The sequence below is a fragment of the Camelina sativa genome, chromosome 16 (assembly GCF_000633955.1).
Source record: "Camelina sativa cultivar DH55 chromosome 16, Cs, whole genome shotgun sequence".
Lineage (NCBI taxonomy): Eukaryota > Viridiplantae > Streptophyta > Magnoliopsida > Brassicales > Brassicaceae > Camelina > Camelina sativa.
The window spans coordinates 2578905-2589108 of NC_025700.1; the positions used below are offsets into that span (position 1 = coordinate 2578905).

The following is a 10204-nucleotide window of genomic DNA, read 5'->3' on the forward strand; positions in this document are numbered from 1 at the left end:
ATAGGGAACCAAGACAGAACAGCGATTGGTGCAAAGATTACAAGTCCCATTATCTTTTCATATGCTCTTCCTAACTCTTTCACCGAGTCCCAAATCCCTAAGGCTTTGATTGGCGACCTCAGTACTTGCCCAATCTGAAAAATAAATATAAAAACCAATCGTTGTTTAAAGAACATGATGCAAGTGTGGATAGTATGATTCTGAAGGGGGGGTTTGATGGCTATTATTTACCAGAAGAATCGCCCACCCGGTTGGAAGAAAAGCAAGAATGGAAGCAAAGAGATCGGTGAGTTTGAGTTGGCACACTACAAATAATATAGTCATGACTGACAAGAAGCCGAGGAAGAGAAGTGCTTTCAGAATCCTGAACATTAGCTGAAAATCCGTACCAAATCTTCGTCTGCCCATAGATACCATCTGACATTCAGAAAGGATCAAACTCAAGTGAGTAAAGGTTATATGAGCGATTCATGATCATATGTGTAAAGAATGAAGGATTTGTGAAACCTTTAGAACAAGTAATGATGTGAGCAAGACCACCCAAGAGAGCCCATAAACCTACAAAGAGGAAGTAAGAAAGAGATTTGAGGTTATAGGATCACAGACCCATAATCTGACATTAAAAACCGAAAGTTGCAAGAAAAGTGATGAACATTTTTACCAAAAAGCTCTTGCTGTTCTGAGAGATATTGAGCTGGTAAACAATTCCGTATTGATATATGAAAAAGCGGAGAGCAAGTGCGATTTCCATAACTCTCCCTCTAATATTTGTATGTTTGAGGTGTTCTTGCTCTAAATTCCACCACGATTCCCAACTCTTTTCAACCGGGATGCCTATACCACCACGATCTCCAAGCCACCGTTTCCAATCAGTCCAATCGTCAACCGTCTTTTGCCACTCAAAACCTGAAGGGTTAAATATAAACGGTGCGAACAACCACGAGCCAACCATGAACCACATCGAGACTGTGATATACAGATAAAGGCTTGAACTCCGGTATGAACTCCCATAGACTTGATAAACAGATAGCAATGCAAGCAGCTCTAATCCCTTCACAAAGTGACTTCTCGAGTATAACCTGTAGTTTTCCGCAAATTTCGCATGGAAAACAACAAATCCACGCCCTGTCGGTCTATATTTGGAACCACCATGTAAAATTGTTCTCCCGTAATAATGTGATTTTGTCCCAAGCTGGAATGTAAAGAATACAGAGGCTAGCTGCAGCTGCATTATAAAAAAGTCGACAATAGCAGTGCGAAATCCGTGTTCCAAGCCAATTTCCATTACCATCGGTAGCACCATCAAGAAACCTAGCTGAAATATGGACTGAGTAGCCAGAGCCTGCTCAAGAGCCGCAAGTTGATTTGGCGTTGCGAGTCGCATAATCTCTTTCTCCAATCCACTCATAACCATGTACATACGTCCATACAGGAATGCATATACAGTAAGCACTGTGAGCTGAAAAAAGCACAAGTCATAACCTTTAGCCATGTTGATCACTTAAGTAGAAAGTGGGATGCATAAAGTATAACATATATATACCAATATCAATTAAACTCATAAAAAGAAAATAAGCAAACTTGAGATAAAAAAAATGGAGCATACCATGCTACTAAAATAGAATCCAATGGTCGTAAAATAGAATGAGAGCATCCTGTAAAAGTCAAACCGATGCCCCAAACGGTAAACATCACGGCTTAACGTTTGTTCCCCGTTACCATTTGCTACTTTAGCTTCAAAAATTGAGATTGGGTTCAATCCCACATCCCGTCCCTTTCCAACTTGGATATACTCGTGATGTGTAACATATCCCCCACGGAGAGTTGAATTGAAGCCTATATACATTGACAAACAAATTAACAGCTGCTTTAGTTTTGCTTCGAACGAACTATCAACGCAGAATTATTAACATGTAGAGAACAAAGAAGCCATTACCTCCGAATATATCCTCACTCAAATTTATTACTTTGGAAGCTTTGCTCACACCGCCCCTTGTTATGTGAAAGATTCTGTCAAATATGTCAGGATGGCCATAATGGAAACGGACCCTGCACCCATAAAGAAGAAACGAGTTAAACAAGCAAGTCAAGAAGGATACAACTAAGTAAATCAAGAGTTAGTAGATGAAAAAGTTTAAGTTGTGAAGAAAAATACCTCAGAGGGTTTGCCAAAATTCTTTGGCCAATGGTCACAAAACTACTCTCCTGATTGGACATGAACCAAGCCAATGACGAAACACTATACCAAGAGAGGGAAAAAAGTAAGAATATGCCAATACTTAGTTGCTAGTCAATCTTATTTCTAAAGCAGAAATAAAATTATAATACTTCTTTCATTTGAAATGTTTATAAACTGATATCTTGCAAGGTGGGTGTACCTTCCAGTAAATATATGTTCTCGGAGACCCAAAATCGTTGGCTTACGTCTGCCAACACGCTCCTTATTGAATTCCTCCAACACATTTCTTAGTTTGAAAGCTTCTTCAAAGTAATTGTCCTGCACGGAGACTAACCATGAGGACGTGACATTCGATTTATGGTTGTGACTTATGAGAATGAAGAAAAATACATACTTGATTCATATCTATAGTTTGTAGTGCTTCACCACGTGTAAATATGATAGCATGATTTTGATTTTCAGGCTTTCCTTCACCTATCTCAGCTGGAGGACCAGGAAGCTTGATGCGGTAAATTTCCTAATAATGAAAGACCATTCACGTTACGAATGATGAAATGTATAGAAATCTAATCTGCATAATGGAAAACAACACTGATAAAAAAAGCGGAGAATCAAATTTATTAGGAATTGAGGTACAATCTAAGCATAGTTTGATCAGTAAAATCATTATAGAGTACATGCATCCCCTCTAGTAAAGTCAACCAAATTGCCGGGAAATCCTTGTACCTCATCAAACTTGTCGCCTCCTTTTAGGAGTACAGAGTAAAAGACCTTTGGAGATTTTGCATCTGCTGTCTCCTCCCTCTCATCTACATAAGCAACCCGTAATGATGGATACCTATAAAAAATGACAACGTTAGACAAATATATCATGATATTTCATCAAAATCTATCTAAATTTAACTTACTTCAGCATGAGCTGCAGAATATTCGTGTAGCAACTACGGTTGTGGGTATCACTGGACTTTTTCTGATTTCCGTAGACCTGACAAGAAACAACATAAGTGAACTTCAGATCTGCAAGAGCTTTGGCACGTTCCAGGAAAGCCTTCTGATTATCATCATTGGATGCCATGGCCCGAAAGACACTAAACTCGGCTGCAAGAAGTAGAGATAGTAAACTAAGAATCTCAGGTTTTGGTTCCAAAAGCATTGAAAGAAGCATTCAAGTTACTGGCTCAAAAATTACAAACCTTGTTCCCCTGCAACTTCCTGGTAGCATTGAAGCTCCAGTGCCTGCCTATAGTACATCATACCCCTAACTGGCAGACATAATCAGCGAAACACAGATGAATATGCATAAAGACAAGGTAATATCCATGAACAATTATGATTTTCACTGTAATCATTTTTACCTGTTCTGGCTAGCGTCTGACCTCTGTAGGATACCCACTCTCGAAGGAACTCTGACTTGTCTTTCTCAGTAAGCTTAGGATTATTTACGCGATCCAAGAAATTGGTCCACTCATCTAGTTCACGTAAAGATCAACTCAGCAAACTTGAATGTATGTATAAGAAAATACCGCTGGTCCTGATAAGAATCAAGAACGTACCAGGATAAATCTTTTGTAGGTAGAACAGTATGGAGATCCCATCTTCATTTTCTTTGTTAAGGTCCTCCTCTGAATATAGAACATCTTCTTTGTAATAAGGAGTTAAAACACTGAACATGAATAAAAGGGGTATAACTCAGATACAAAAAGGTTGACTATAAACATAAACTGGTAAATAAAAGATATTGTAAACAAATCACAAGGACTTCATCAGGTGACTAATATCCAGTACGTAGTCAAGGGTAAAACCACTAAACCCATCAAATAAAGACAAAAGGATTGGTACTTCACCTGAAAGATAGCATATCTCGTATTTTTGGAGCATTAGGCATATTCATGAACAGAGAATTAGCAAAGAAAGTAATACGGCGGCGGGCGTCCAAGTTTTGAGGAACATTTATTGCAGATTCTTTGACCGACAAGAGCAAATGAAGCCGAATAACCTACAAACAAGAGTCAGACGTCAAGCAAGATGAATTACACACAAAATTATTCGCATGAAGAGTTACCTTTTCCCGCCAGCATCTATCCCGTACGAGGTGAATGTTAATTTTCTCAAACCTCTGTTCCTTTTTTTCATTTTTGATGTCAGGAGACTGAACACGAGCCCTTTCAAGAATTCTACAACAAGAATACATGAGAGGAAGTCAGACACTACTTCTGATGACATATGTTTTTAGGAATATAAGGCATCTCCTATCTGCTGAAGGGATCTGCTATACTTACTCATGCCCATTAACCAAGAGATCTTGAGTGATTATTTCGATAACATCCTGGAAGACATTAATTAACTGAGACTTGTATGTACCCTGGTCTTCATAGTCACTTAACTGTTTACATTAAGAACGTAAGCACACAAAAAAGGTTTTAAACATTAGTTCCTGTATAAGGCCTTATGTACTTTATGAGTTGACTACATATTTTGATATTACCAATATACTTAGAAACTTCTCCAGCTTATCATTAAGGAGCGGCAATCCACTCATCCGGAATTCATATATGAATCTCTGTTGTTGTATGCTCATGTCCACTTCTAAGAACACCTGATTCATGACCCTAATTCAAAGAGAAAAAATAAATGGTTTATGAAACAGGGCTCAAAATGCATAATATGATAGGTATATTTTACCAGTGAAAAAAAGAGCATGAAGCTGGTATACCTTCTATCTGCTTCATCTTCCAGTAGAGCATAAATTATTTTCTTCAGTGTCTCATAACTCTCAATAACAGCAAAATTCATGTAGCTATCGCTTTTAATCTTTCTAAACAGTTCAGCATCCTCTTTTCCCTTGAAATCTTTTGCCATTTTCACAGCGATAGGAATCTACATTGTTTAAAAACATTAAGTTACTGTCAACAAATTTGGTGAGTTCAAATTTCTAAGAACTGGCATATATGGCTGGAAGGGAGTTTGAAAAATATGAACCGTGCTGATTAAAACAATCACATATGCGTATTCAGCCTGGTTCAGTAAGGGAATGAGATAATCCAGTGATAGAACTTTTTAGACCTTGATGGAAATTACGCATTTTGACCAATGAATCATTATTTGCTTCTAGAATGGAAAGAAGTCCTCCAAAAACACCAACAATTTATTACCTTACTGGCAAGCAAGAAAGGTGGCCACTGGATTAAAGACACATCACCCGAAGAAGATGGTACAAGCAGCAAATCCCTATCTCTGAGTTACATCACAGATAAAACGTCACTAGACATATATGCTTTGCTAAAATGAACAACAGGATAACAATGACAAGAGTGTTTTCTAAAATAAGAGAGTCCTCCTACCTGTCACTGATCTTATCCTCGCTTCTCATAGAGTAAATGAACTCGTTCCACACCTGGGAGAAATTTTTGATGTTGTTCTGGTTCACAAAGTCATCCTGTATTCCACAGTGAGAATCAATCAATGACAAAACAGGGGAAGTGAAAAGTGTGATCCATTATTCTTCTACAATTATCAAAGTACTTATTTATAAATCTGAGATATTTGAGTACACTGAACTATAAAAAAACACAGTACCGCATGTTTTCCATCTTCTGATGGCATGAGGGTTTGGCTGAAGGCGATTGGTATTGACTCAAACCTAGACCGCAACATCCCAAGAGTCCGTATCTATGAAAACCCAAACGTGTCAAGAAGTAACAATCACTATATCCAAAAAAAGTTACATTTGAAGTTCCATAAAGGGTAATCCCATCTACTAGGTTTCACAGTAAACAACAGTGTTTATTCTTTTGGTATTTGAGGGTACAAAATCACTTACTTCTCCCAAATGACTGAAGGCCCCATGTATGCCTCCAAACAAAGTAGAAAAAATGGCATACCATATTTGAGTATCCATCAGGTAAACCTATTCACAATATAACACACGCAAATATGTAAGCCATATATAACAAAATCTGTTTTCTTCTTGGGAGCTCTTTGATTTCTACTTACCAGTACAATTGGAGCCCATATAGCAATAACTACTCCAATATTGTTATTCGCTATATAAAATAATAAATTAGAAAAGGCAAGTGTAACCAAATGTGATTGCAAACAAAAAAGGATGTTAACTTGAAAATTTACCGTGGGGGAAAAATTCATGCCACTGATACTTTTTAATGTGAAAATTCATGATCATCTTTGTTGGCGTAATAAGGGGTACTATCTGTTTCCAAGAGAAAATAATAGTCATCGATGCTTAAAGTAAAACCACAGTAGGAAGAAGACTCCATTACAGAAGAGACTATGTATCTAGATAGCCTACATTGGAGTAACTCTAAGTGAGTTAAAGAAAGTAAGATAAAGGCAAAAAACCAGACCTCCACATAATAGTTGAAAGCAAGCTTGCTGATCAGTAGCATAATCCAGAAGGAGGTATACCTGACCATTTTAAGTTGGGCTATATGAGAACAGGCTAGTATATAAGAGTTCAAAAGAAATACCCATGAAGTTAGATAATGGTGGAAAATGTGGTAATCACTTACTTGAATAGAGAGAACATGTCCTCATGCATACCTCTTCCAACATATAGTTTTGGCTACAAGATGGAAAAGCATAAAAAACAAAGATCACAAAAAGAAAAAGAAAAAAAAGTGAATATCAGTATACTTAAGAACGACAAGTAAAGTTTAATACTTGCCTGAGCCCACCACATTATAACCTTGATAATTCGCATGTCTGAACACTCCATGACTCTCCGAAATGGTGGAACGAGGAAAAACACAGCTGCCAGTATGTTTGGTATTACATAAAATGAAACAGCGTACGTATAAAAAGACTGATCCTTCCAGTCCCCAGTCCAAGTGCTAAAGAACTTTACAAGTCCAGTTGGGCGTTGGACAGACTTCGAGTAAGCAATTGGAAGTAGCACTGCCCACATAGCTGCTACCGCGAACTTCAGCAGGTACCGCAATATCTGGGAGAACTTGAAATTCTTCCAGGCATTGAAATTAAGGATAATATCCAGTGCAGCTATATAAAGAATCATGAGGGAAAAAGAGGAAACGGAACACCATTACAATTAGATATTGAATAAGAAAAACTTGTCANCAGTAGCATAATCCAGAAGGAGGTATACCTGACCATTTTAAGTTGGGCAATATGAGAACAGGCTAGTATATAAGAGTTCAAAAGAAATACCCATGAAGTTAGATAATGGTGGAAAATGTGGTAATCACTTACTTGAATAGAGAGAACATGTCCTCATGCATACCTCTTCCAACATATAGTTTTGGCTACAAGATGGAAAAGCATAAAAAACAAAGATCACAAAAAGAAAAAGAAAAAAAAGTGAATATCAGTATACTTAAGAACGACAAGTAAAGTTTAATACTTGCCTGAGCCCACCACATTATAACCTTGATAATTCGCATGTCTGAACACTCCATGACTCTCCGAAATGGTGGAACGAGGAAAAACACAGCTGCCAGTATGTTTGGTATTACATAAAATGAAACAGCGTACGTATAAAAAGACTGATCCTTCCAGTCCCCAGTCCAAGTGCTAAAGAACTTTACAAGTCCAGTTGGGCGTTGGACAGACTTCGAGTAAGCAATTGGAAGTAGCACTGCCCACATAGCTGCTACCGCGAACTTCAGCAGGTACCGCAATATCTGGGAGAACTTGAAATTCTTCCAGGCATTGAAATTAAGGATAATATCCAGTGCAGCTATATAAAGAATCATGAGGGAAAAAGAGGAAACGGAACACCATTACAATTAGATATTGAATAAGAAAAACTTGTCAATTAATAAACAAGAAATTACAAAGGAATCACAACCTTGTAAAAGAGTCAGATACGCCGAAGTAATAAAAATAGTTAACACCGTTTTGAATACATCTTTGTCAAAGATATCGCCTAGGGACCCAGAACCATGCCATCCAACTATTACCATAGCCTACAAATGATAAGAATAAGTCTGATTATATAACTTATTTAATTTTCAGAACTAACACAATCCATTTAAAACACTAAATTTACCTGAAAAGCCATGACAAGAAATATCCACATTCGATCAAAGTCTCTGAAGAGGTGCCAGAATGTACGGACTTCAACAAAGTTGGTCTTAGGCTTGCTTTTCCCGTAAGTGACTTGATTCAGCCTCTGCAATACTTAGACCTACACGATCATGTTTCTGAACAGGACGGCTTACAGAGAGATCAATCTGTTCATCTATCATACTTTGGGATTTTTTTACGCTAACTTGATATGAACTACAACTTAAGGAACACCTTGAAGGACTGTGATCAACAACTACAAAGTCTTGTACCTTACTAAATTTAACCAAGATTACAGCTACAGAAGCCAATTAAATATACCTCGTTCTGTGGGGTTATCTCGTCAGAGTTTAGGAAAAAGTCTGCTTTAAGGTCAAGAGGCCATCGTATCTTGAAGCATTTCCTAGACCTTTAAATAAAAAAAGATGGCGGCAGTCAGAAACTAGATCAAGTAGGCATGTGTCAATAATATAGTGAAGACAGTCACCAAAAGTATTCATTCAAATCATCATAATTTCTCCATTGTGAATGGCTTGCTGTGCCCCCCTTGTTCCTTCTGGCTTCCTTCAAGGTAAGTACAATCATTTTCAGTCAAAATACAGTGTACACTGTACAGTTCTTGATAAGAAAATACAACATTAATGACCTTGATATACTTACCTTGCGTATGACCTGATAGATTGGAGTTATAACATTTCTCAAAAACGATTCTTCATCAATAACTTCTTCTGTTTCATATGTCTCACCACTTACAGCTTCAACATTGCTAAACAGAATTCCATAGACGTCATTTGCCATCTTAAGAATAACAAAAAAACACAGACAAGAAAAGAATTTCAGACTACTCAGATTTCAGAACCTGAAGAAAGTTATGGAAAGTATGCACATTTAATTCTAGAACTGAGAGAACTTACATTATGGAAAATATAGCAGATACATTCGGGCATAAATCTAACATTTGAGGCTTCACCCCATATTAAAAGGTACAGGGAAATATAGATAAGCTGCAGCTGCTGTTCATCACAAACGTCCGGAAACCTTTGAAGAATCAAGATGAAGCATCCAACATCAGATATGTGACCCCAAAGAAAAGAAGATAATGCAAAAATAAAAATATTGGTACTTATCACATAATCTCGATCAAAATATAACATACCTGAGATTAGACTTACAGTGCAAATATTTACACCATGAGCAATAACTTTTAAAAGTTTTGTCCATCAACTCAGTGACTGTGCTAGGTTTCAACTGCAAGAAACTTACAGCATTACTAACGATAAGGGGTAACAAGAAGATGTGTAGGAGAAATATCGAGAGCTTTCATACAACAATGCCCACCTCATCATATTCTTCATCATTTCTCTTTCGAATATCAGCATTAGCAAGAAGCAGTATTATGTGCTCCCTCTGATTAGCCACGTTCCCTCTCTTTAATCACCAAATGAAGTGAAACAACAATGAATATACAGCGCTTTGCATAAGAAAGAAGGTGCAGAAAAGAATTGCAAGAAAAACTAAGTAAATATTGCCTAACCATATGAAGATTTGCTGAAAGAAACTTAACCATGCGACACTCAACGTCAGACTTGATTCATGTGATTACTCAGAGTTGACATGATTATCTCTTGTATTTAATTTTGGACACTGTAAAAGCTAGTGGTATGCTTCTCAATATACCAGTCTACAGAATAGTGTTAGTAAGTAACTAAGTATGATACAAAATTTACTTGTTTTAGAAGGGTCACAAAAACGCAAACACTACATGAGCCTAGCAAATCATGATAACCACAATAGGAGTTACCTGAAAATAAAAGTAGATAAAGACAGATTACCTGAAAGCCGAACTCAGAAGCAAGCCATTCAAGTATGTCATTAAGTTTGGTTCTAGCCTTGCGCATTTCACTGGGAGCATTAGATGGCAAGTGAACTCTTCGTCGAGGAAGATTGCGCACATTACGAACAGCACTGAATGCAGCCTTGACCTAT

At 37.3% G+C, this 10204-nt stretch overlaps 2 protein-coding genes across 4 annotated transcripts in view; both read right to left on the reverse strand.

Annotated features, from left to right (window-relative positions):
• LOC104749431 (putative callose synthase 6) overlaps positions 1-7196 on the reverse strand; it is a 10318-nt gene extending 3122 nt beyond the window's left edge. The window contains exons 1-28 of one of the 3 annotated variants that reach the window (XM_019237935.1): positions 6861-7196; positions 6706-6758; positions 6541-6601; positions 6305-6386; positions 6173-6222; positions 6000-6086; positions 5756-5848; positions 5521-5615; positions 5332-5413; positions 4893-5056; positions 4665-4788; positions 4459-4562; positions 4242-4353; positions 4024-4175; positions 3733-3842; positions 3535-3648; positions 3373-3441; positions 3088-3277; positions 2906-3017; positions 2574-2696; positions 2379-2497; positions 2156-2239; positions 1937-2049; positions 1607-1836; positions 662-1459; positions 508-558; positions 232-417; positions 10-134 (exon numbers count right to left, since the gene is read on the reverse strand). In XM_019237935.1, coding sequence (XP_019093480.1) covers positions 10-134; positions 232-417; positions 508-558; positions 662-1459; positions 1607-1836; positions 1937-2049; positions 2156-2239; positions 2379-2497; positions 2574-2696; positions 2906-3017; positions 3088-3277; positions 3373-3441; positions 3535-3648; positions 3733-3842; positions 4024-4175; positions 4242-4353; positions 4459-4562; positions 4665-4788; positions 4893-5056; positions 5332-5413; positions 5521-5615; positions 5756-5848; positions 6000-6086; positions 6173-6222; positions 6305-6386; positions 6541-6601; positions 6706-6758; positions 6861-7100 — 3923 coding nt within the window. In that variant the 5' untranslated portion in view covers positions 7101-7196. Of the gene's footprint in view, positions 1-9; positions 135-231; positions 418-507; positions 559-661; positions 1460-1606; positions 1837-1936; positions 2050-2155; positions 2240-2378; positions 2498-2573; positions 2697-2905; positions 3018-3087; positions 3278-3372; positions 3442-3534; positions 3649-3732; positions 3843-4023; positions 4176-4241; positions 4354-4458; positions 4563-4664; positions 4789-4892; positions 5057-5331; positions 5414-5520; positions 5616-5755; positions 5849-5999; positions 6087-6172; positions 6223-6304; positions 6387-6540; positions 6602-6705; positions 6759-6860 lie in introns of those variants that run through there. The other 2 variants (XM_010471062.2, XM_019237934.1) reach the window with 2 other exon arrangements.
• On the reverse strand, positions 7399-10196 carry LOC104749433 (putative callose synthase 6). The gene is made up of 11 exons (XM_019237939.1): positions 10051-10196; positions 9557-9646; positions 9375-9466; positions 9133-9256; positions 8879-9016; positions 8706-8782; positions 8540-8627; positions 8202-8324; positions 8001-8118; positions 7558-7889; positions 7399-7455 (listed from the first exon to the last, which is right to left on the reverse strand). Exons 1-11 carry the CDS (start codon positions 10114-10116, stop codon positions 7399-7401), a joined length of 1305 nt encoding a protein of 434 aa, XP_019093484.1. The 5' UTR covers positions 10117-10196.

Coding starts and splice junctions, on each gene's coding strand:
- LOC104749433 (XM_019237939.1), bottom strand. CDS start 10,116: ATGCGCAAGGCTAGAACCAAACTTAATGACATACTTGAATGGCTTGCT. Junction 9,467..9,556: donor ATGATGAAGAATATGATGAG/GTGGGCATTGTT, acceptor AGTTTCTTGCAG/TTGAAACCTAGCACAGTCAC. Junction 8,628..8,705: donor GATTTGAATGAATACTTTTG/GTGACTGTCTTC, acceptor TTTTATTTAAAG/GTCTAGGAAATGCTTCAAGA.